The sequence below is a fragment of the Prionailurus bengalensis genome, chromosome A2 (genome assembly GCF_016509475.1).
Source record: "Prionailurus bengalensis isolate Pbe53 chromosome A2, Fcat_Pben_1.1_paternal_pri, whole genome shotgun sequence".
Classification (NCBI taxonomy): Eukaryota; Metazoa; Chordata; class Mammalia; order Carnivora; family Felidae; genus Prionailurus; species Prionailurus bengalensis.
Genome location: NC_057348.1, coordinates 25,255,996 through 25,282,813, shown reverse-complemented (window position 1 = coordinate 25,282,813; position 26,818 = coordinate 25,255,996). Strand labels below are relative to the sequence as shown.

Here is a 26,818-nt window from a genome sequence, read left to right as displayed (position 1 = left end):
ATGCAATGGGACCACGTTTGATAGAAATATTTGATAAATAGCACATGACTGACCAACATGGTTCATTTTTCCTGTTTCCAATTTATTACTTTTGTGGATTAGGTGGCCAGAAAATCCCTTAGACAATTTAGCAGGACTCAGGGACCAAGAGCAGGCATCTTGGAATTGGGCTGTCTCTGGCTCTGACTTTCAGTAGCCATGGAGCATTTCCAAGTCTAACCTCTCAGAACCTTCTTCCGTTATGGCTCTTATTTTCAGGGCCCCCATGAAAATTAAATGAATTAATCCACATAATAAGCACAGCACTAATAGTATTATTTTCATTATTGTTAAAATAATAATATTAGCCTGCCTTACTCAGAATTTCTCTTACTCTGAGTAATTGTCTTGCTCAGAATTACTCTCTTACCTAGAATTTGGGGGGTGGCTTGCTGTTTGTCATAGTGATGAAATAATCTCAGTTTGAATGGTGCCCTTGGCATTACCTTTCCTTTTTCTCCACATATGCTACAAGCGTGACGTGGTCCCACCCCCACCACCATATTTCACTGACGGTTTGGGAATAAACATGTTTTTATGTGTGGCCCCAGTCACTGCCAAAAACAGCATTTATGGTGCTTCTAATTACCTTGGAGACTGTGGTAGGTCCTGTATCAGAAAGTCAATAAACTGCTTTAAGCAGTGCTGGCTAATTTAAGAATTTTTGGTGTTTTTAACTGAGTTAGAATCAGTTTTTAGAGATGCCCATTTCTGAATCCTGAGTTTTAGGATTGCGATTTTCATTTTGGAGGTGAAATGATTTATTAGCTACATCCTGATTTATTAGCTTCTGATCAATGTATTATTGAATAAAGTGTGAAGACTGTCTTCTGCCCCACCCTGAGCAAAAAAAAAAAAATTCTGTGAGGGTGTCTGTAAATATAATTTTTGAGTTAAAGCTTTTCAGGATTTGAAAAACATGAGTTTATCTGCTTCTTCTTTGTGTCTGATTTGCATACAGTTTGATAGAACAATACCAAAGACTTCTTACTTTCTTTTTAAGACAAAAATTGGAAAGGGAGTTCAGGGTGGCTTTTTAAAAAATGCCTTCTAAGGGCTGTTTATTTGATTCAAATCACTTTAAAAACAGAAAACTCAGCCATTAAAATTTTTTAACTAAAATCATACTTTTATCAAAGTAACATGCACGCGGTAAAAATATACCAATGAATCTACATGGATTTTTATTTGTAGATGTAGAAGACCAACACATAATACACATAATAATCTTTGATGTTGATGATGATGATGATGATGATGATTTTAAGGTCCAGTTGCACTTTATGTAAAGAGAAACTAACCAGTAACACTGGCTCTGGGCCTAGTACATAGTAAGCAATTCAATTTCCATCTTCTTTTCTTGGTTGTCACTGCTTCTGCAATGGTTTTAACATCTGTCTCTCTGTTCTCTGGAGCCAGACCACCTGGGTTTGAATCCTGGCTCTGCCACCTATTAGCTGTGTGGTTTTGGGTAAGTCACTTAACCTCTCTGAGCTTCAGTTTCCTCATCTGTAAAGTGGGAATAATAAAAGTACTTTTATAAAATTGTTTTGAGGGTTAAATGAGTTAATATTTACTAAGCACTCAGAATAGTGTCTGGCACATGATAAGCATCTATTACTTTTTTTTAAGTAAACCCTTAAAAACATGACCTCCATAACAGAGAGATTGAGGATTCTCTTGGTCGATAAGTAAAAGCTCATTGGTGCTGGTAAGTTGTGAGGGCCATGACCTAATCCCACATCTGTGGAGTTGAGGGGCCAGAGGCTGTCATCAGTGGAGAGCTTCAGTTTTTTGTTTCAGATAAGGCTGGGGGAGTGCCTGTCAGTGGTGGCTCATGGGAAGGTTGGGTACGTACAGGGAGTCCTGTTTAGAAAAACACACATTCGGGAAAGAACAGGCTCTCTCCAGGCAAAACTTTAGAAAAACAACAATCTGCTGTTCCTTGATTAAAGGGTAGAAAACTAATTATCCTTTCCGGAGGGACATGAGGCTGCTCTCTGCTGGACTGTGACCTGGAGGTGCAGGATGTGGATTTCCTTAGGATGTAATGAGGCCTTTCCCATTGAACATGTGCCATAATTCAGATGGATGCAGGTGGGGAGAGGGAGAATGATCCCCTTGCTTTTCAAAGTGACCCCTAAATGCTTTTGAAACATCATCTGCAGGTCAGCACTTTGAGACCATGAAAAAAATAATTTTCCTAAATTGGATTTCCAAAAGACCTCTGTTACAAAACATCCCTTTAAAAATATTCTGTAATTTCTGCTAATTACACCAGCTTACAATTAGCTTGAATGTTGAAATTTGGTGCTGCCAGTGAGAAGCCATTCAATCCACTGATGATACAGATATGAATGTCAATGAGAAGAGTAACTGGAAAACACATTATTCTCATGCTGAATAAATACCAAGTAGCATGAATTCTAGTTTCTTTAGCAAGGGAAGGGAATGTGAACATTGCATCTTGGGATAATTTGTGTGTGCATTTCCTCACTGTCTTCCATACCATCCTGTTAGGGATGCAAAGTTCCTGTTGACCTGTACTGTTTGGCTAGAGATGTCAAGAAAGTTCAAAAAAGTCTTGCAAATATTTATTGAGCATCTGTCATGTGCCAGGTGCCCAGAGGGCAGGAATAAAACAGTGAAAAGACAGATGAAGTTCCTGTCCTTGGGGAGCTCATATTCTAATGATTTCAGTAGACTGGCCAATCCCTAAGATCCTTGTCAACTTAGTTTTTCTACAGACATTGCTCTTAGGTAATCTTTAGACAAGCCCCTTTCAGCTCTGTCCCCAACTCCACTCACTTCATCGTGTCAAGTCACCAGGGACACCTGCTTTGCCGAATTCAGTGGGCATTTCTCTCTCCCCTACTTGGTGATGTAGTTGAGCACTGCCTCCCTGAAACTCTTTCTTCCCTGGCTTCTTGAATACTCCTCTCCCTCTTCCCTCATCAAGGTGGGGCTTCTTCTCAGTCTAAAGGCTGATGCTTCTCGAATATACTCTCCAGTTTCTTATATCCAACTGCTCACTACAATCTCCATTTGGAGATCCATACCAATTCAGATGATCTGTCTGCCCTTGACTTTTGTTTCCCAATCTGCTCCTTCCAAAGGTCTTTTCCCTCCTCCCACTACCAAAGGCACTTCTTCACCATCTCCCTCCTCTCTGTCTTGCCCCTACAGCTGTCCTCTCTACACAGCATTGAGAACAGTCCTTTTAATACGTAGATCGTGTTTCTTCTCTGCTCAAAATCTTCCCGTGGTCTCCCATATCACTCAGACTAAAATCTGGAAAACTTGCTGTAGTCTGTAAGACCCTTACCATCTGATTTCTGCTCTTAAACTTCCCAAGCCTCAGTTTCTAACTGGAAGATGGACCTGGTGAGACAGACTTCATAGGGTTGTTATGAGGAGTACATTAACAGTTTCTTTACAGTTCTTTGCGTACTAGCTGGCTCACATGGACAGCTTAATAAATATTAGCTCTAAGTATTTGCTGAGTGTCTACTGAGTGCTGGGCATCATTGTAGGCATAAAGGATGCTGCAGAGTAAAACATAGTTCTGTTCTCTCAGAGGTTACCTTAGGAGGTGATCAACTCTATGGAGAAAAACAAAACAGAGTAAGGGATGAGGGATGGTAGGAATAGCTGCTATTTGGCTGTGTGACCTGGACTCATTGGTTTGTGACTTGGATTGGTTTCAAGTCGGAAAGTGAGGCTCAAGGAAGTTCCTCAAAAGTTGCCCAAGATCACCTGGTAAACTTGAGCTTAAACCAGATTCTTGGAGACTGCACGTCCCATGCTATGACCACCCTGCGTGTCTGCTGTCTCTCTTCAGTGGATTTACTTTGTTCTAGAAAGATTTACAGTGGCTGCCCAACACATGGAAATATGAATGAACAACCTGTGGCCCACCCTGGACTTGAAATACGCGAATGGACAGGAGCACTGGTGTCATGATGGAATGGTGTCTCTCAGGGTGTTTGGGTTTAAGTTTCCTGGGGCAGCTACTGCATTTTGTAGGTACTTTCTTCTGGATGAGGAGACAGCATGGGAACTATAGTGCGGTTAGTAAGATGAGAATCATACATAATCCAAAATGCACTTAAATGCCCTTGGGAAGGTCCCATGTTGGAGCCTGACATGCCCTTGTGACCGGGGTCCCCTTCCTCTGGTGCTGTTCATTTCAACAGTTTCTAACCGAGGAGCTTTTGTTCAGAAAGTGCCTTTCTAGGACCGAGCACAGTCTGGAGAGGCCTGGGAAGAGAGAAGGTGGAGATGGTGCAGATGCACAGCCCCGCATCAGGCTTGCCTCGGGGTCCAAGCCCAGTGCTTGAGGGCTACGGGAGATGGCCTTAACGATAGACACCTGTTCTCTCTCTCAAGTGCATGTGGTCGTATTCATGTTCTGTCACTGTGTCTATAGGGCTACTCTGTGATACTGCTGACCACAGACTTACTGAGGGCAAGCACCATGCATTCATCCTCCAGCTGCCAATTAAGGTCCTACAAAGTGCAGGGAATGCAGAGACAGCAGTGAACCCAAATAACACGGTCCCTGGCCTTCCAGAGCTCATCGCCCAGAAGCGGGCTAACTCTTAAAGTAGACCTTCTGTGCACCACGTGCCAAGCGCTTTACATATATTAACTCATTTAATCCTCACAACAACTCTGTAAGGGAATCCTGTTATTACCTCCATTTTACAGATGGGGGAAGTAGGGAACAGAGTGGGTAAGTCACTTGTCTCATGTCACACAGCTCGTGAATGGCAGAGCTGGTTCCAAGCAGATGCACTTTTAACCACTGCAACCAAACTTCTGCTTCATGGCACCACTTGGGAGTCACTGACATTTACCTTTGAAAGTTCTTTTTCTGGAGTACTGCACTCGTGAATGGCTTTTCTGAAGATAAAAGCTTTGTAGGAAGCTCAAGGGTGAAAGAGAAATGCAGCATGAGCCTCATGAGGTGGGAGCAGAGGATGGAACGGGTGTTGCTGCAGAATCTCTGAGCACAGAGAGTCGGGGCCCGGAGTGGAGAATGAGAGGAAGTGGAGAAAGCCAGAGTGTGGGAATTTTTATCATGGTTGAAGGACTGACATAAATATGTGTCTCTGAGACAGGGACTTGTAGGGCGGATTTCTCACAAGTACTGATAAAACTTCACATCTAAGCCATTTTTGTCAATTCCCAGGCTGCACAGAATGTTTACCCTCCTGGGTTTTATTTATGTAATTCCCGCTTCTGGAATGGTTAACAGTATTTTAGTTTGCATTATTATTTTATGAGGATTTTTTTCCATTAGATATGTATCTTTTATTTTGCCTGAAAATTATCTTTATTTTACCCTCACTATTTTTATTTTTTCTTTATTTTTTAAGCAGTGAAACTTACAGCTTTTTTTCCTCTTTTTTTAAAAAAAAGTTTTAATTTAAATTTCTGTTAACACAGTATAATATTAGTTTCAGGTGTACAGTATAGCAATTCAACACTTCCATGTAACAGCCCGTGCTCATCGTGACAGGTGTACTCCTTAATCCCCATCACCTATTTCACCCATCCCCCTCCCCACCTCCCCTCTGGTAACCAGCAAGTTGTTTTCTGTAGTTAAGAGTCTGTTTCTTGGTTTGCCTCTTTCTCTCTTTTTTTCCTTCTTTGCGCATTTATTTAAGAATTTCTTAAATTCTACATATGAGTGAAATCAAATGCATTTGTCTTTCTCTGACTAACTTATTAGAGTACTCTCTAGCTCCATCCATGCCATTGCAAATGGCAAGATTTCATTCTTTTTTATGGCTGATTAATATTCCATTGTATATATATACCACATCTTCTTTATCCATTCATCAGTCACTGGACACTTGGGCTGCTTCCATAATTTGGCTATTTAGATAATGCTGCTGTAAACATTGGGGTGCATGTATCCCTTTGAATTAGTATTTTTGTATTCTTTGAGCAGATATACATGAAAACATGCTCCACATCACTGATCACCAGGGAAATACAAATCAAAACTACAATGAAATATCACCTCACACCTGTCAGAATGGCTAAAATCAACAACACAAGAAACAACAAGTGTTGGCAAGGATGTGGAGAAAAGGGAACCCTCTTGCACTGTTGGTGGGAATGCCAACTGGTGCAGCCACTCTGGAAAACAGTGTGGAGGTTTCTCAAAAACGTAAAAATATAACTACCCTATGATTCAGCAATTACACTACTAGGTATTTACCCAAAAGATACCCTCATTATTTAATAAATAAATAAATAAATAAATAAATAAATAAATCCAAATTGCCTAAAACTACTGTGGTAAAATACATGTTTACCATCTTAGCCATTTTAGGTGTATAATAATTCAGTGGTATTAAGTACATATACAGGGTTTTGCGTCCATCACCACAACCTAATTTCAGAACATTTTCATCACCCCAAAAGGAAATTGTGCACCCATTAAGCAGTCACTTCCTACTTGCTCTCTTTCCCCCAGCCCCTGGCCACTACTAGTTTGCTTTATGACTCTATGAATTTGCCTATTCTGGGTATTTCACATAAATGGAATCATACACGATGTGGCCTTTTGTGTCTGGCTTCTTTCACTTTGCATAAGGCATTCAAGGTTGCTCCATGTCCTAGCAGGTGTTGGTACTTCATTCTTTTGAATCACATCCCATTGCAGGCACATACACCTTTGTTTATCCATTTTCATTCACCAGTTGATGGAATTTAATATATGCCTTTTTAATACGGTTACTAGAGTACCAGGTATGTGCTAGCCACTTGTTACACACTCTTGTCCGAATCTAGAAAGAGCCCTTACATATCAATAACAAAAAAAAAAAATCCCTGTATATAAATGGGTAAATGACCTGAACAAACATTTCACAAAAGGGGAAATACAAATATAATCATTTTATGGGTTTAAAAAAAATCATTTCAATGTCTTCCTTTTAGTTCATTCTGGAATTCGTTTGATTAGACTAGTTCTACATTATTTAGGACCCGATCATAGACTTTTGTTTGGGATAATCTCCATTTGGGAAAAATTTCGTATGTTGATCTATTCAAGTAAGGATGTGACCTGAAGATAATTTCCTGTAATTATTCCAGAGACTATATCTCTAAAGCTTTTGAGAAATATTTTTTTTGTTCTGAATTTTTCTGAATTCAGATGGATACTAAAATCATTTTGGAGAGTGTCTCATTTTTCAAAAGGGTCTCAATTTATATATTGTGGTTAGTCACTAATTGCTGAGACACAGAGCTGTAGCTTTTCAAAGTCTGGCTTTTCAAAGAGGCTCTTTGAAATTACATGTGTTATTTTTCTATACTTGTGCTGTCCAGTATGATAGACACATGCCACATACTGCTACTGAGCACTTGAAACATGGCTAGTACCAATTAAAACTGAGGTAAGAGTAGGGGTATCTGGGTGGCTCAGTCAGTTAAGTGTCCAACTTTGGCTCAGGTCATGATCTCACAGTTCATGAGTTCAAGCCCCACATCAGGCTCTCTGCTGTCAGCAAGGGGCCTGCTTTGGATCCTCTGTCTCCCTCTTTCTCTGCCCTTCCCCCCGCTTGTGCGCTGTCTCTCTCTCTCTCTCTCTGAAAAATAAATAAACATTAAAAAGAGGATTGATCTAAGAGTAAGATACTCATTGGATTTGGAAGACATGCAAAAATGTAAAATATCTCTAATATTTTTTTTCTATTACATGTTGAACTGATAATAGTATCTGGATATATTGAGTTAAATAAACTATACTATTAAAACTAAACTTGCCTATTTCTGTTTACCATTTTAATGTGACTAATAGAGAATTTAAAATTACATGTGTGGCTCGCATGATATTTCTACTGGACAGTGCTGTTCTAGAAAACAACTGGGGAAGGGAGAGAAAATGGGAAAAAGCAGTCTGAATGGACACTTATGACTTCTGTGCCTTCAGAATCTTGAAAGAGATGAGAGAGGCTATAGTGGATCTGGATGCCTGCGGTACCCTCCCTGCTGGTCTCTGCCTTCATTCTGGACCCCTCGGCTGTCTTCTCTTCCCTCTAGCCAGAGGGATCTTTCTAAAGGCAAATCCCATGTCATTCCTCACCATATAGCTTCAGTGGAGCCCCATCACCCCATGACCAGCCCCCCAACCTTAGCCTTTAAGTCTCTGCCCTGTCCAGCCCTGGCCTCCTGTTCAGCCTCATTTCATGCCTCTCTGCCTCCTTGCCTACCTATTAAGGCCTTTTAGTAAACATTATTATGATTTTCATTACATAATACGTTTCTATAGTAAAGATTTAAAAATACGTATGTAAAAGCTGATGTCCACATTTATGCTTCCCACCCCTGGCCCAAACTGTATACATAATCAATCAATGTCAACAGTTGGGCATGTGCCCTGCCAGGGCCCTCAGCATGCTCGGAGCTGATTCTGTACGTGCGTGTGTGTGTAAAAGTAAGTGGATTTACACGTTGCCCTGCCTCTTATTTCACAGACTGTATTTTATGGTCTTTGCTGGTGATGGCACAAGTACACCTCATTATTATAAAATTTTTTTTTAACATTTATTTATTTTTAAGGGGGGGAGGGGCAGAGAGGGAGGGAGACAGGATCCTAAGCACGCTCCGTGCTCTGAGCACAGCCTGATGCGGAGCTCGAACTCATGAACCGTGAGACCACGACCTGAGCCAAAATCAAGAGTCAGATGCGTAACTGACTGAGCCACCCAGGCGCCCTCATTATTTTTAATGGATGCCTTAGTATTGTATTACATGGCTATGCTAGAATTTATTCATTTGTTATTGTTATTAATTATAATCTATTTCACCTGCATAGCAAAATATAGGCTATTATAACATTCATATCTATACCTACCATTTAGATTTAATAAAAATCTTTTTGCCCTGTTAGCTTCAGAATTTTTATGTGAATAAATGAAACATTACAGGTAGTGATGAAGCTTCACATGGGCCCCACCCGAGTCCCTTTCCCTTTCAGTCCCCAGAGGGGACCATTTATTTGCAGTTGATAAAACCTTTTCAGGGGCTCCTGGGTCAGCCGGTTAAGTGTCTGACTCTTGGTTTTAGCTCAGGTCATGATCTCACGGTTTGTGTGTTCAAGCCCCACATCGGGCTCTGCACTGACACCATGGGTCCTGCTTGGGATTCTGTCTCCCTTTCTTTCTGCCCCTCCCCCTCTCATGGGTGCATGTACAAGCATTCTCTCTCACTCTCTCTCTCTCTCTCTCAAATAAATACACTTTAAAAGAAAAAAAACCTTTTCATATGTAGTCTTACATTTTTACTACATACATATGTGGCCAAAACAAGAGAGTGTTATTTTGTGAGATTCTACATAGTATCATATATCCTATCATATGCATACCTCCTGCAACTTGGATTTTCTTTCTTTATTTTTTTTGAGATTTTTCATTAATATATAGTCCTACATGGTCTTCCATTGTAAAGAATGAATATAGCTTCATTTAATAATCCCTTTATTTATTGACAGATGTTTAAGTGGTCATACTTAGCTTCCAGTTTTTCAAATATGCCGTCTTCTACATCTTAACTCTTGACTCTTAACTTCAGCAATTAGTTCTGCCAGTTTTGTCTATTTAGGTAATCTTTGCAAAGTTCGACCTCCTGCATTTTTAGCTTGCTCTTCCTGTCGCCTGGCCTGCTGCTCCCTGTCTTATTACCTGGTTGAGTCCCTCACCTCTGTCAGGTCACAGGGAGGTCTCGTTTCCTCTGGGAGGTCTGTCTAGCTCCTCAAATGTTGATTGAGCCCCTCTGGCTCTCCCCATTACCACTGTTTTATTTTTCTTTAAGACTTACTATGTTGTTCTCTCTCTCTCTCCCACCCTCTCTCACTCCCATTGTCCTTTTGTAAGCTTCATGAAAGCAGACACTGTATCTGTGCTGTTCACTGCTGTGTCTCTAATGTCTGGTCCTATGCCTGCCCTATGGAAGGTGTTCTTTACGTGTTGGAGAGAAATTAATATGTGAGCCCTTATGACTGGATACAGACCCCTTCTCTAAAGAGGGAAGACTCTCTTTCAGGGTGCATTCTCAACAGGACTGTTGGAGAAGATCCAACCCGTGCCGAGTGATTGTACCAGTTGACTATTTTTGAGGTTCTGTGATCCTGTTTCCCCATATTTTATCAGGAAATAAAGAGTTGGAGTTGCAGCCATGGTGTAAGTGGAATGAAGCTGAGTGTGGCCTATGAACTACGGAAACATGTTACGGGTGGTGCCATTGTGCCTTTGTTTAAGAGGCAAGCCTAGGTGATGAGCTTTCCATTGGGCAAACGACCTCTTCACAGTGAGCTTCTCAACAGAGAATTGGGTCTTCCTTCACCTGGCTAAACACCTGCCAGTCCATCCTCAATTACGTACCACAACCAGAATTAAGAAGACATTTACCTGAAAGACCATCACTGTCTTGAGTGGTCCAACCAGGATAAAATACCTGGCACAGGTGGTTATAGTCTGCACTAATTTCTCTATAAAATGTAGCCCTTTGGCTTTCCTTGTATTGCTACAATTGTCTTCATAGATAGAGCGAAGTCAAACAAAACAAAAGAAATAAAAGGAAAGTGTTGTTAGCAAGATGCCCTGGGTTGAGAAGTAAGACATTAAAATATTTGGGGCACCTGGATGGCTCAGTTGGTTAAGCATCCAACTCTTGGTCTCGGCTCAGGTCATGATCTCACGGTTCATGAGCCACCCAGGTGCCCCCAAATGTACCCCCTTTTAAAGTAAGCTCTACACCCAATGTGAGGCTCAAACTCATCACCCCAAGATCAAGAGTCACGTGCTGCACCGACTGAGCCAGCCAGACACTCCTTGAAACATATCCTTTATACATAAGGAGGCGCTACTGTAATAGCTAGAGTATTTAATAAGTGCCAGATTCTCTGCCAAACATTTTATGTAGTACATTAATTTAATGCTTCAATTTTGTGAGAAGAGATTATTATCCACATTTTACAGATGAGAAAATGGAGGCTCAGAGACAGTAGAGAGTAGGTAGCCTGGTTGAAGTCCCCCAGCAAGAAGGAGAGGGAGCCACTCTTGGAGCCCCAAGTTGGTCGTACCTCAGACACTAGGCTCTTGGCCCCACATAGTGAGTGTACGGGCAGCAAAGCAGTCTACATATTCACTTCTGAAACGCATACTCTTAGGAGTTGCTCTGGAAATGGTCACTAATCCTCTTCTCAGGGTGGTGGAAAAAAGTTGTATTCATTTCCATGTGGTGGGAAGTACATTCTGCTGCTGACCCTGAGGTTATAAGCTCCTGAGCTTATTCTGTTTGATTCCAGCCACACACACACTTCTGAAATTTGAGATCATTCCCTAAATGCATCTTGAATCCTGACTTGTTGCTCCTCCTGTGGGCATTTCTCCATGTGGACAGTGTTTCTAACTTTTCTTCCCAGTCTTTCCTTCAGTTGTAACCTCCTTCCAGCCAAGAAGCTGTCCCTCCTGTGTCAATGGTTTCTGTCCTGCTTCACACCCACCCCTGGCTTCCCGTTGGTCCCTCCACAGAGGTGGATGGTTGTTGGTCAACGTCGTTCCCCTGGCATCTGCAGGATGGGCTGTGCTTCTTAACCACGTGTGCACACACCATGCACAGGCCTGGCTCACATCAGGGGTCCAAGGACTGAACACACTATAGATAACTCCTCCCAGCCCTGTTAGGAGGCCCAACTGTGTACCTTCGTGTCTTGGAGATCTGTAGAACCAAGTACCTGTTTCTTACTTGGACTTTTGCTGACAATGCAAAGAACTTGATTCCTTTTTTTTTTTTTCTTTAATAATTTCTTAAGTTTATTTGTTTTGAGAGAGAGAGAGAGCGCACAAGTCAGGGAAGAACAGAGAGGGAGAGAGAGGGAATCCCAACCAGGCTCCACACTGTCAAGCACAGAGCTGATGTGGGCTCGAACCCACGAACCGTGAGCTCATGACCTGAGCCAAAATCAAGAGTCAGACGCTCAACCGATGAGCCACCCAGGCTCCCCAAGAACCTGCTTCTGAACACAAGAAATGGGACACCTGGATGGCTCAGTCAGTTAAGTGTCTGACTTCAGCTCAGGTCACGATCTCACAGTTTGTGAGTTCGAGTCCCGTGTTGTGCTCTGTGTTGATAGCTCGGAGCCTGGAGCCTGGAGCCTGCTTCGGATTCTATGTCTCTCTTTCTCTCTGCCCCTCTGCTGCTTGCACTCTGTCTCTCAAAAATAAATAAACATTAAAATAAAAATTAAAAAAAAAAAAGAATGCCCTGGATTGACAGATTCACTCTGATCCTTTTTCTTTGCCTATGAGGCTTCTAAATTTGAGATCCTACTAAGCTGGTCCCACAAGAAACCCCCAGGCTACATTCTCCCAAGAGCATGTTCTTCCCTGTTTAGCGGGACTTCTCTCTATATGCGAGGGGCTACATCCTCTGAATCTAGAGTCAGACACATCTGGTTATGAATCCCAGCTGGGCTGTGTGACTTCTCACATGTGGTTTAACCTCTCTGCAGAGGTTAAACAGATGAGGTTTTATCTCATCTGTAAAATGGGGTAATAATAATATCCCCCATTATACCATAATATTATATGACAATATTTTATGACACAAAGTTACATTATTTTTTAAAGTTTATTTATTTATTTTGAGAGAGAGAATGCCCGCAGGGGAGGGGCAGAGAGAGAATCCCAAGCACGCTCTGTGTTGTCAGCACAGAGCCTGATGCAGGGCTTGATCCCACAAACCATGAGATCATGACCCGAACCAAAGCCAAGACTTGGACGTTTAACCGACTGAACCACCCAGGTGCCCCCAGAGTTATATATTTTATTTAAAAGTATATAATGCTGGGGTGCCTGACTGGCTCAGTCAGTAGAGCATGTGACTCTTGATCTTGGGGTCAAGCCCCACTTTGGGTGTAGAGCTTACTTTAAGTAAATAAAAAAAATATTTTTAAAATAAGTATCTAATGCCATTATCATATGTTTTATATATTTATATATATATAATATTGTAACACATGGCACCATTATAACACTATTTGTATGTCATGTATTAGCAGAGTACTGTAACATAACATAATAACCTATCTTATTGCGAGACTTAGATTATGTAGGCAAAGTGCCTAGCACAGACCCTGGCACATCCCTGGCATAATAATCACTGCTGATTGTTGTGATCATAATTTTCTGTAAACCACACCATATAAAACAGGGGAACATTCACTTGCAATGTTCTAGTATACGTTGTTGCTTTGGAAGCAGTGAAGCTCATCAAATCATTAGGAGAGCAAAGCCCAATTATAGCCGGGGAGAGGAGGGAGCAGTATCCAGGGAGATGTTTTGTTAAATTCTAAGTTTTTTTCTTCCCAAAGGAGAAATGCTTTTTTAGAAGAACTTAGACCAACATGTTACTTAATAGAGAAGAGTATTAAATCTAAATAACCACCCACATGCTCTGTTTGTCTTGAGATGTTATTAGCCTGGGTTTTTATTGTTGTACGTGTGGGTGAGGAGGAGGGTGAGGCAGGAGTGAGGCTGGATATAAAGATACAGCAGGTGGGAGTTCCCATCTGTTTCGGTGAGTCGTCCCAGCTTTTCTGTGTCAGTCCTGTGCCCCTGGTCGAAAGCTTTTCTTTGAGCCAGAATTTGGGAGGAACGGGAGGGGATCTGTGCTGACATCTTTTAGAACTTAGCAGTGATAGAACTGGATTTAGAACCCTCATCTCGTCTTGACCATGTTCTGGGTATTATTTCTTCTGTTTGGCACATAAGAATATGAAACCTCGTGCTCAGGGTCACACAGCTAGTAAAACACCATGGGATCTGAGATTAGACAAATGAGATTAGAATCCTGATTTTACCTGCGTGCATCTCTTAATATCCCTAGGTCTCTGTTTTCTTACCTATTAAATGGGTACAATGAGAACCCTAGCTCGCAGTGTGAGAGTCAATGAGATTAACTCTATGAAGTATTAGCATGTGCTGTTTTAAGTACTCCATAGACATTAGCTGCTGCTGTTATTATAATTACCTTGCGTATTGCTTATCTATCTCTTTCCTCTGGTAGAGCCTATCAAGACTTTTCCTCAAGCCTGATACGCTGCAGGGTGCAGTGGTCACTTCTGCCTTGTGTTACTGCTGACTATGGCATAGAGGTCTAAGTAAAGGTGTGACTGTCACGTGAAAAACCAACACCACTTCTTTGGTTCATCACTGACTAAAACTCCAGGGAAAGTCCAAGATGGATGTTTCTCAGGGATGCTTTTCAGTGAGGTGGTACCTCAAGCAAACATGAAATTTGGATTTCCATATTGACAGACACAGCATTTTTGGGAGGAGTAACTTATTACTCCACAAACACATTGTAAAAGGTGTCCCTGTGGGCGTGTTGGCAGCTACAACATTGGATTCACTCTTCAGGACAGAAGTAAGGTGCCCCTGGTGTGCCTGAAGCAGCCCAGCCACACTGCTGCTTCTTTCCATCCCTGTACCGTGTCCCCACCTCCTGTGCTGACCCCACTGGAGCCCACCTCTGTCACATCTAAGGAGATTGCTTCACGTGGAGGGATTAATAGGTGAGGAAACCAGTTCCGACTGGTTAGGCAGCAGCTACATGTCCTGTGGACGGTCCATGTACCGTCCCCCTGAAAGTCTGGAGCTCCCGTGTGGCCTGCACCAGGGAGAATTCCAGGCTCGGCTGGAGCTGTAAACACCACCTGATGGCATCCGTTTGGGAATTGTTTGTGTGTGAGAAATGAAGATCAAGATAGGGAGCTTGGTCTGGCTTTTTGATTGCATCCAGGTTGACTTTTAGATTAGATTTTATTTTTTTAAGGGTGAGGGCTTGACTATTTCTAAGGGACTCTGGAGCTTTCCTCCTGGGGGACTAGGAAGGGGTTTGGAGTGTGTTTGGCTGCTACGGATGGCCGAGCTGTAAAAAGCCTGGCTGCTGCGTCTGCCTGGGCCATTTCTCCAAGCATCTCTCTCTCTCTCTCTCTCTCTTTCTGATAAAGCTACATCGGAAGTGGGTGATTTCCTCTGAGTCTCTAACCCATGAGTAATGAAACACATTGTCTTGTCTTTTCTCCTCTTCTAGGCCTAGGCGGATTCTGCAAAACAGCTTCCCTATGTTCCCCTCCCCTAGAGCCTGGAATTTCAGAGGGGTAAGTGTTTCCCCGGGAGTGCTCCCTGCTGTTCTGTACCCCGTTCTGGCTGCTCCAGAGAGGATGCTGTTGGGGGTGGCTTTACTAATCCGTCTTTGCCAAGAAAGCTGGGTTTTAGCATTTGGAGGAATCACGGTCGGTCGTATCAGCGGCTGTGGCTCAATTAAAAAACGTGAGTGGCCCAGTAAGCGCCCGCCAGTGTCCATTTGCCCTGGAAGGTCTCGGGAAAGCACCTGATGAAGGAGCCAAGTCAGGGTTGATGGGCAGGGGGGGGGACATTGTGCCCATTTTCTTGGGAACCTGCAGGGGCCCAGTGCATAATGAAGAAAAAAGAAATTGGAAATGTACAGTCTGTTAATATGTAGATTTATGACTTCATGGGGAGCTTTGTTTTCCAGAAGAGAAGCCTGTAAGCTCTGAACAGATTTTAAGGGGAATCATAAAAATCTCCCAATCATAAAGCCACAGACCCTTAGAAGTGTAGAAAGGGTCAGATCTAACCTCCTCTTGATGCAAAGTTCTCTACCTTAACATAATAATAATAATAATAATAATAATAATAATAATAATAATAAAGTATATGGAAGCCTGCTGTGTGCTAAAATGAATTCTAGCTCTGGCCTCAGGAAGAAGACCCTGGCCTGTGTAAAGAATGCTCAGAGCTCTGTTTTACGACCTGGCGTTTGCATGTGTCATTCCTTCTGCCTAGAGCACTTCTTGTGCTGTCCAGCCCTGCACTCCTACACACACTGAAGCTGCCCCACTGGCTTCTTCCCTTGGGTCTAAGTCTTGATATCACCTCCTGTGGGAAGGCAAGAGCTGAGGCGCTCCCGTAGACCCCTGCACTCTCTTCTCATTGATAGGATGAGATTGTTAGTTAGTGCTTACTAAAACGTTAAGATTGGAAGCTCTAAGCATCAAGTGTGGAGGAGAGACCTTGTATTTCTCTCTTGTTCACTGCTGTCTCTCTGGGCCTAGCACATACATGCTTAATTAATTTGTTGAATGTATAAACAGATCCTTCACATCCATCAGACAAAAAATCGACTTCAGGTTGTGTTTCGAGGTCATGTCTTTGGTCTTTTCAGCACTGTTTTTGCTAGTTCAGTTCACCTTTGGTATCTTACATAGATCTCAGCCATTTTCCCCAAGTGTCTTACTGAAAATAAATATAGATCATGGCAGTATTTTAACTAAGGGTACAATATGCTTTTCACCGAGTACAAAGAGAAATGCGTTGACCTCTTAAGGAGATGTGCATGTCTTACTGAACGTAAACTGTGTGTCTCCTAAGTTGTTTATGGTTTTGTGGATAAGGTCCCCATTTCTCCAAGTGTGTTCAGTTGGATGATCATAACCATTAGGTGGAAAAAAAACCTGTGTGGTCAAATAACCTTGGGGCACACTGAGAGCACTTAATTAAATATGTTCACCACTGTGAGACTTCTCAGAGCCTTTGATGTGTTGCCCTGCTTAGAGACTACATTAAAGAGAGTTGATGGAGTTGGTGGCATTTCCCCATTGCCAATAAATCCTTTGTTGACAAGGCAGTTTGTACACACTTTGGAATAGTTGACATTTATTGTCAATTTTGAGCTATAGAGAAATTGGACCTTCTATGAGCAAGTTGGCCTATTTGAAGGCATTTATTTTCCCTCCCTCTCTGGTGTCCCTTCAGCACACCCTAGCCTTCCTTCTGATTCAGCAGTGGTCACTAGTCAAGTACTGGGGTACATCTAGGGTGACCAACCACTCAAGTTTGCCTGCGATTGCCCCTGGGTTTAGCACTGGAAGTCCCAGGTAAACTGGGACAATTGATTACCTTACCTGTGGCCATAAAACCTCTTCAAATGTCTTCCCTTGAAAAATGCTTTGTAAGTTTTTGAGCACAACTCTGTTTTACAGAAATTGCTGCTCAGAGGAGCCTGTTAGATACACACTTGGTTTAAGTGACCCTTTGATACTCTCACCCCTGCATGGTAGTATTTAAAATTAGGGAATCACTGCAGAAGAACAAACAAACTGTCCCTGGATAATTGCAACCAAATAGATGACAGAATCTTTTTTTTTTTAACGTTTATTCATTTTTGAGAGACAGAGTGCAAGTGGGGGAGGGGCAGAGAGAGAGGGAGACACAGAATCCAAAGCAGACTCCAGGCTCTGAGCTGTCAGCACAGAGCCCGATGCCGGGCTTGAACCTATGAACCATGAGATCATGACCTGAGCCAAAGTCAATAGTCAGACGCTTAACTGACAGCCACCCAGGTGCCCAGCTGTGGTGTTTATTTTGGTCCCGTGTCCTTGCTCTGATTTTTCCTGGCCCATGGGGCTTATTGGTAAAGTTAGACAAGCTGACATCAAGATATGCCAGAGGGAGATGGTCTGGGGCCTGATAATTGCCAGATTGGCCAGATTGATCTGTCTCCCTCTTGGAACATAATCATCCGTGACATCGAAGGATTAGGAGGGAACCCCACCAAGTGGAAACACCCTTACTCCCAGCCAGGCTATGCTTTGTAACCATCCCTATGGTAATTGGAAATGAAGAACAAGAAGCACCCAGAATGCCAGAATGAAGACATTTGAGGCATTATCTAGCTGATACATTTTCTATAATGAAATGTGACTCCCAGGCTTGTTAGACTGAGCTATGCATGCTGTCCTAGGGCAGGGCATGTTTTTTGTGAATGCTTTATTTTCTTCTTTATTAAGAAAGGAAGTTTTTAGAATATGTGTGCTCGTGAGTTTCCCATATTTATATGCGTGGCAGAGGAAACTATTGTAAGCATCTGTAATTCCATTCCTGTTTGGCTTATAAAGAATAAAGATCCTGTGTTAGTTTGCTTATGCCCTGGGCATTTGTAGATTTTGGGGGTGGGGTAGGGAGAAGTGTTGGGGAGAGATGGATGGTAAAAGGCAAGGGGAAAAGGAACCACATCACTCTGGATGAGAAGCCAAGTGGGAGACATGTGAGGGCTAAGGAGGGAGCCGGGGACAGGGCCCGAGGGAAGAGAGGGAGTGGTTGGCATCTTAATAAGGAGTCTGGAAAAAGATGAGATGTTTCAAAATAATTTTAAGGAAAATCTCACTGAATGAATTGTATTGTAACCCCCTCCTTGTCTTCCCTGGAAACATTCACTCCAGGTCTACATTACTCCTCAAGGCATTAGGAGTATGGTTTATGGTTTTCCTTTTGGGGGGTCTGGGATTTTTGGCTGAGGAGAGGTTCAGGAAGAGCTGGTGGCCCTTGGATGACACTCTTCCTACCTACCAAGTGATTTAGCCCTTTTAGAAGTTGTCGTTATTAAGTGCAGGCTGGGTCTCTTGGTTCACGCTCATCTAAGGAGACAGAGACCCTTGGTGCTACCAACCCTCCTGATTCCCCCATCTTCCTGGGCAAGGGGTGATGCCGTGTCTGTCTCTCACCAGACCCATGAGTGCTGCACATACACTCATGGAGAGAAGCCAAAAGGATGGTTTGGGTGGGGGCAGTTCTAGAGGGAACATTATGAGTAAAACCAGAACAGAATGATGAGAATAAGAAGATGGGACCCTGAGAGGTGGGACCCTGGAGTACTGTTACTAAGTGCTTCCATCAGGTGCTCACTGCACATCTGGTCCCCATCTGATTGGGACAGTGCTGAGCTCAGAATTTCCACCCTTCCTTATGCAAATATTTGCTACAACTCCTCCAGTTAGCTGAGAGAGGGAGGGAGGGAGGGAGGGAGGGAGGGAGGGAGAGAGAGAGAGAGAGAGAGAGAGAGTGATACAGGAAGGAAACTCTCCCTAGGAGTGTGAAAATATCAAGAGCACAACTCCTGCCCTTGGAAATACTTAGCAAGACTTACTACTACGTACAAGGCATTGTTTAGGTGTCACAACTGAGATTTCAATTAAATATCAGCCAGATTCCATGGCTGTGCTTATCTTGTCTCTTTCTCTAAGTGCCTGTTCTTTACTCCTGCCTAGGCTATTTGGGAAGAAATTTCTAGACTCTGAGGCTTTGGAAGAAACTTTGGACATTGTAGCCGACCTTTTAATTTTCAGATGTGGAAAACAAGGCCTTGTGTATTAGTGGGGACTCTTTTGGTTACAAGTGATAGAAGCTCCATTAAAACTGGCTCAAGTGGAAAGGGAGATTGTTTGCCTCATGTGACTGAGGGAAACTGAATGGGTGGGCTTCAGGGTATCCAGCGGTATCCAGGGGTGCTCTCTCCCAGCTTTGCTATTCCTGGGGTATGGATCTTATCTTACATACTCCATGTGAACTGCTTTGGGAAGAGAGGATGACCACAAACAACCACTCCTTTCCAGAGAAAAGAAAGATGCTTTTGATTCCAGGGTCTATGTATGAAATCCCAGCGTAGGACTCTGATTGCCCTGGCTTGGCAAATAGTTATACCTTGGCCAGTCACGGTAGTCAAGAAGATCAGACAGGCCTTGGTCGCCTGTTCCTCCTGAGGGAGCTAGGTGGCCAGGGTTTTGTTACTGGCCACCTAGTGGTAGAGAAGGGTCATTTTCTCCAAGGCCAAGTTTGCTACTGTTACAAAAAGGGGGTCTGGTTTCTACACAGACAGGAAATAATGGGGACCGCTCCTAGGGTCACTCGAAGTAGAGGGATCAGAATTAGAACCGTATTTCCAGGCAGAGGGTCCTGTGCCTGCTCCATGCTGCCTTGACACATCCCAGGTCCTGCGCTTGGAATGAAGTGCACAAAACTCAGTGTAGTTCAATGTTTCTTGAAAGCCAGGCTGAAATGTTCCAAAATTCACAACTCAGTAGAGGGATAGTCAGAACATATCTGGCCAGGCCAGTGTTTAATGTGACCTTACTGTGTCTACCCTGCAGAAGAAGGCAGCACAGCTTTCTCTTTTCCTGCAGCCTCAGTTTGTACATTTACTTCCATTTATTGACCATCAGCTCCAGGCCAGGCTATGGCAGCCCTGCATGGTAGATGTATTTATTCCCATTTCAAGGTTGAGGAAACTGAGCCTCACCATGTGCTAGCTTGCCTAAAATCTCAGCTGTGGTAAGTGACAGAGCCAGGATTTGAACCCGACACTGTCTGTCCCCAAGCCATTAGAGCATATTGCCTCTTTAAAACAAGGCTGATGACACATACTTTTTCTTCAAAGGAAATTAGACATGAAGATTTTTTTTTTCAAATGCTAGAAACAAGTTGAGTATTCTACGATAAACCTTTTACTGCCCAGAATCCCTTTAAGTTCCTTTCTCCTCCTTTGGGCTTAATTGTTTTGAAGTTTATTTATTTATTTTGAAGAGAGAGGGAGAGAATCTCAAGCGGGCTCATGCTGCCAGTATAGAGCACGACTTGGGACTTGAACTCACAAACTGTGAGATTAAAACCTGAGCTCGAAATTAAGAGCTGGACCCTTAACCAACTAAGCCACCCAGGCACCCCAAACTTTATTTTTTAAAGGTTTAACCTTCGCTGCTATATTTATGAAAAATATACTTTGCCTTTGTAATGATGAGTACAATTGTAACAGTTCCCTTAATCCTAGGGAATTAGCCCGTAGCATTCACTTAGGTTATACCAGGCACTGTGTTGAGTGCTTTATGCTGATATTACTTCCCAGAAAAATCCCAAGATAGATGTTGTTTGAGCCTCACCCTCATTTTACAGATGAGGAAGTAGAGTAAACATACTCTAGAGTAAACAGTTTTCTATCACTGCATAACAAATTACTGCAAATTTAACAGCTTGTAACCACAACCCTTCACTAAGTCACAGCTCCACAGGTCAGAAGTCTGGGAGTGATGTGCTGGGTTCTCTGCTTAGGGTCTCACCAGACTGGAATCAAGGTATCGGCCAGAGTGGGGTCCCATCTGAGACACAGAGGCCTCTTGCAAGCTTATTCAGCTTATTGGGGGAATTCAGTTCCTTGTGGTTGTAGGATGGACGTCCCCGGTTCTTTGCAGGTTGTCACTGGGGGTGGCTGTTAACTCCTAGAGCCCCTTCTCGGTCCTTCCGTGTGTTGTCTTCCATCTCTGAAGCCAGCACGAGAGAATCTCCCTCACATCAAATGCCTCTTATGCTTCACATCTCTCTGACTTGAGGAAGAACCCAGTTCCTTTTAAGGGCTCACCGGATTAGATCACCACCCAGATCATCTTCCTTTACATGATCTAAAAGTCAATAATTAGTAATGTAGCCATGGGGTGATACTTCATCACATTCTCAGATTCTGCCTGCACTCAGGGGAGGGGATTGATTATACAAGGTGTGCCCAGTAGGGTCTGGGGGCTTGAGGAGCCTTGCTATAATTCTGCCCACTGAAGAGAGGTTTAAAAGTGGAGGGGTGCCTGGTGGCTTAGTCGGTTAAACCTCCAACTCTTGATTTCGGTTCAGGTCATGATCTCATGGTTTGTGAGTTCAAGCCCCGCATCGGACTTCACGTGGACAGTGTGGAGCATGCTTGGGATTCTCTGTCTCTCCCTCCTCTCTCTGCCCCTCCCCTGCTGGCCTTTTGGTGCCCTCTCTCTCTCTCTCTCTCTCTCTCTCTCTCTCTCAAAATAAATAAATAAACTTAAAAAGTGGAGCAGGTTGCTCAGGGTCACATGACAGGTAAGTGGTGGAGGTGGGATTCTAACCTCAGCTCACCTCATCCCAAAGCCCATGTTCTTTGCCAGTACCTTTTGGGAACTTCTCTTCAGTACTAAGTTACTAACTTCCCTCATATACAAAGGACTCTTGCAAAGCAATAACACAAGTTTGAAAACTCAACAGGGAAATAGTTGAAGGATATGAGTAAATAGCACAGAAGAGAAAACACATATTACAAGTAAACAAAGTCAAGTTGTTCCTTCTAACTCATACTTTAAACATATTTTTAAATGACAAAAGAAATAAAAAAAAGACACTGACATAATGTGTCACATTTATTTAGCTCTTCTAATATGTTAGCTACTGTTCTTAGTCCTTTGCATGTCATCACACCCCCAACAACTCCATCAGACAGATGGACTATTATTATGCCCATTTTCCTGATGGGCAAACTGAGACCCAGGATTTTAATTACACAACTCCAAGGTCTCATAGCAATAAAGTGGTAGATTCTGCTTTGGAACCCGGACAGCCTGTGCTCTCAGCCACTTAATTGTTCAAAGTACAGATGGTGCAGAAGTATATAATGTAAAACTCCATGTTTAGGATTAAACCAGGATTAAAGCAAACATAACAAAAATGAAACCCCCTTCATAGGAAGAGAATATATTCTTATATACACAGAAAAATGTCTGAAGGAATATCACCATTGACTGACAACCTGTTCCTGTGGTAGTTACATGTTTTTGGTAATGTCTGAATTTCCGGGAGAGAGAGAGAACACATACTGCTTTTATAATTAGCAAAAACACTAACACTTATATCAATTAAAATCAAACACCCTCCACAACGAAACCTTCCGTAAGCAAGAGGAGGCTTATTTTAAAACCTCCTGGGGCTGGGGCTCCTGGGTGGCTCAGTCAGTTAAGCATCTGCCTCTTGATTTCAACTCAGGTTGTGATTATCCAGTTCGTGGGTTCAAGCCCCACATTGGGCCCTGTGCTGAAAGCATCGAGTCTGCTTGGGCTCCCTTTTTCTCTGCCCTTCCCCTGCTTGTGCTCTCTCTCTGTCTCAAACAAGTAAACTTAAAAAAATATACAAAAGCTTCTGGGGCTTAGAGAACATCAGAGTGCATCACTGAACATGTGTTGTGGCAAAACATCTAGGGGCTGATCAAATCTGGGCACACAGAAGAGGCAGGCACCTGCTGAGCTGGGCTGCAAGACATTTGCCCCCACCCTGCCTCACCGTCCTCACCTCGCCACCCCCAATAGTCAGTCTAGAGGCTGCCTCTCAGGGTGAGAAGTTTTACTGCCCACCGCCTCTGGCCTCTGGACAGCCAAACTCTTGAGTTTGGTGGACAGTCCTTGGCAGTCATAACAAAAGCATTAAGTGGTGAAAAGGCACATGCTTTGAGGGTGCAATGCCGATCAGAAACTTCAGACAAGACACATTTCACAGTGTCAGGTCCTTATCGGCAGAATGGGGACAATAATGCCGTCTTCTCAAACCTTGAGACTTGGTTATAATGGGTGTAAAGTGATCTGAATAATAATGCCTCCGTGTAGTTAAGTGTGCAGAAAATATTGGCTCCTTGTAATTAGAGTTCTCTTACACCTGAAATGACTTTCCTAAATATGTGTGTTTAAGAAATGCCTTTTCTGTGTGCGGTGCCCCCTCAAAAGGAAAAACTGACTGTGTCTGGTTTCCGCTTAGCCCTCTTGCCTCATTTCCCTTCAGGCAGTGGAGAAGCCAGCTCGAGAGCAGCTGCTGACACCTGTGAGGAAAAGTCCCCCTCATCTTCAGTCTGCTGACAACAATATGCCAGGCAGACTGAAGCTCAGTTTTAGATTCCCAAGTAGTTTCTTTTTTTGCTCACATGTGAGGTCTGTGGGACATGGTGGCTTTTCTGACAGTAGCACAAATTCTGAACTTTGGAGGCAGAATTTATAGATGCCTTTGCTTATTTTATGTAGTTATCAGTTCAGTTATTCCCTTTTTGTGTTCCAACATGGTGTAGGGTAAAAGATAATTTTGATTGACTTGGTTTTCTGGGTTAAGAAATCTTAGATGCAGGTAACAGAAACTCAACTCAAATTAGCTTCAATAAGGAGAGTTGTTGTTGTTGTTGTTGTTGTTGTTGTTGTTGTTGTTGTTTTTAATTACAGAGGTCTGGGGAGTATCTTGTGGAATACAGCGAGGCCTTAGAAGCCACTGGAACCAGGCACCAGGAGCCTGGGAGGGTTTCCAACTCCTCTGTTTTTGCTGCATTTTCTCTGCAGACTGACTTCTTCCATTTTTCTGTGCTGTGGAAATGCAACCATCTGCAGAGACCAGCCTCTTCTTGCCTCAGAACCAAAATTGGTAGGGAGGGGTTTTGATTGGCCCAGCTTGGGTCAGGTGGATACTCCTGGACCAATCAGCAGTGGCCATGGAGTGGGGTCCTGCTGTACCACTGTGTTGGCTCCTATATTAACTATAGTGATGTAGGGAAGAAGGGGGCAGCTTCTGGAAGAAGGTGGGAGGCACTAGGCAGATACTAACCATTCTTGTCTACAAAAGTCTCCCTCTCCTCCTATGGTAGAGGATAGTCATCCTGATTCCCAGGGTCTGGCCCTCAGGTGGACAAAACTAACTCCTTTTCTTTAATATTGGGTAGGAGGAAGCAGTCCTCTTAGTTATTTTGGTTTTTGTTTGTTTACTGTTTATTTATTTATTTCAAGAGAGAGAGGGAGCAGGGTAGAGGCAGAGAAAGAGGGAAAGAGGGAATCCCAAGCAGGCTCCACACGACCAGTGCAGAGCCTGACCCAGGGCCCAATTTCATGAACAATGAGATCATGACCTGAGCCAAAATCAAGAGTCACACCCTCAGTTGACTGAACCACCCAGGTGCCCCTTGTTGTTTTGTTTTGTTTTGTTTTGTTTTGTTTTGTTTTGTTTTGTTTCAACCATGACAATCTGATCTGGGGGCAAGAATAGACTATTCATAAGACATAAAATGTAAGTTTTCTGGATTCATTGAAATAATAGCAGATTCTGGAAAATTGTGTTCTGAAATGGCTTATGGCTGTTTCTATGATATTGGAAAGCGTTGGAGCTTAGTGTTGGGCTTTAAATAGAAAATAGCCCAAATATCAGCCTCCATATTCTTTGTAGTTTGTCAAAGTTATGACTTTTCATGGAGCTTTTTTATCTTTCATTATAATCAAATTTAACCTTTATTACACAAATAGTATCAGGGCAGTGATCTTGTCACCTTCAAAATGTCCTGATGCTATTTGCAGATGTGGGAGGTGATGGTAATGTTGAGAGCCAAGGGAATACACCTATTTGGAAAATCCCTTTCCTGAAGCTGAACCCTCCCACTCAGTTTTCCTTTCCCCCTCCCTGTTAGATTTTATTTTATGTTTCCTGCCCACATGAGAAACTGGGGATGGGAATTAAAACCTTTTGCATGGGTGTTGGTAAAGGTCTGGTCACTGACTTTTCTTCTCTCCTGTCGACTTCTTCCTCTTCAGAGTCAATGGCCTGTTTAATGGATTGAACTTGGTTTAGTTCATTGTGACTCTAAACAACACGTCCTTCCCACCTGGCCTTTCAAGTGCTCAAATCACGCTGTCCATTAAAACAATTGAAACGCACAATGAGAAGCAAAGGGTAAAAGATGGAGTAAATGAACACACTGCAGAGAGGATGTAGGCAGGATGGAAGGATCTCACCTGAATCCAGGGGTCCACAATGCCAATATATCCTTTCTCTTTCTCTACTGCATTGGCCTTCCCTACTGATGATGTGGTTGATGATGATGATGCAGAGTTGAAGTTCAAGCAAGAGGCACACAGACTGAAGGTGCCCTGGGCCAAGGAGACAGACTTCTTTATCAAAAGACTCAAGGACAAGTATACCTGGCCAAGGATACCAGTTTTGGGGGGAAGAGAACACATGGAGCCAGAATGGGTATCTCTAATGGGGTAGCCAAATTAAAGTCTTATTATGTATGTTAAGTGCTCATATGTATTTAGTGCCTCTGTATATTTAGTACCTCACCAGTCTCATGCATACTTGGCGCATAACAAACATTTAGTAACCACGTGCTTCATGAATGTTAGGTTCTTTTGTTCCCTCCACCCTTTCCTATCTGTTTGCCATACACATGTTCTACCTACTAACCACTTATTTATGTTTAAAACAAACTGAAATATTTCTATTATTGAAGATAAGTCTTACAAACTTACTTCTCTTCAGTAATTGAAATAAATATTTTCTAAAAGCATTTTTTCTTACAACTTGATTACATAAGGCCCATTTTTAGATGTGCTGCCCTACATAAGCCTAATGATGAAAATTCTTCTCTTACTTGGTTTTTAGGCCTCCCACATTTGTTCCCCTACTTAGGCTCTCTTCTGCCATTCAGCTCTGGAAATCTCAACGAACACAACTCCCGGGCCTGCCTTTTTGTGCATGACTATTATTGCTGACTTCCACAAGGTGCTGGCAGTAAAACCATCTGGGTTTGATGCTGCAGTAGCAACGTGGACCACCAGTGCCCTGACCTGGTTAAAGGAGGAAATGTTCTGTGCAGAACACTTCCAATACACGATGTGTTTTTGTATCCTTAGGGCTGATTTGACCTAACATCTCATTTAGAAAAAAAAAAAAGAAGAGAAATGTGGCTGATTACTTTTTTTTAGGGACAGATGAAGATTTATTTAAAATCACAGCTCTGATTTGAGGAAGGTGCGATGGCGTGGTTACAGATATGCATTTCATTAACACCGGTTCAACTAAACCTGTTCATTGAAAAGGGGCTAGGGAGAGAACTTATGGCTCATTATTAGATGGGATGGTGAACCTGCTGTCCTCCTTGTCAGTCCCAGTGACGAGATGGTGATTCCAGACCTTGTTGTGGGCTTTTTGGGTAGCATGCTCCCTGAAAACAAGCAACACTTACCAGGGGCTAAACTGAAGATGTATGTACAACATTCGTTCTAGCAGTGGAGTAGGAACAATTGAGTGTGTTTATTGAGAGA

The 26,818-nt window shown here is 42.8% G+C and overlaps 1 protein-coding gene across 1 annotated transcript in view; it reads left to right on the top strand.

The window, feature by feature from the left end:
* ARHGEF3 (Rho guanine nucleotide exchange factor 3) overlaps nucleotides 1–26,818 on the top strand; it is a 305,003-nt gene that overhangs the window by 79,598 nt on the left and 198,587 nt on the right. Inside the window, exon 3 of the mRNA XM_043587701.1 lies at nucleotides 15,154–15,220. Within this exon, the coding sequence (XP_043443636.1) occupies nucleotides 15,154–15,220 (67 nt within the window). The remainder of the gene's footprint in view (nucleotides 1–15,153; nucleotides 15,221–26,818) is intronic.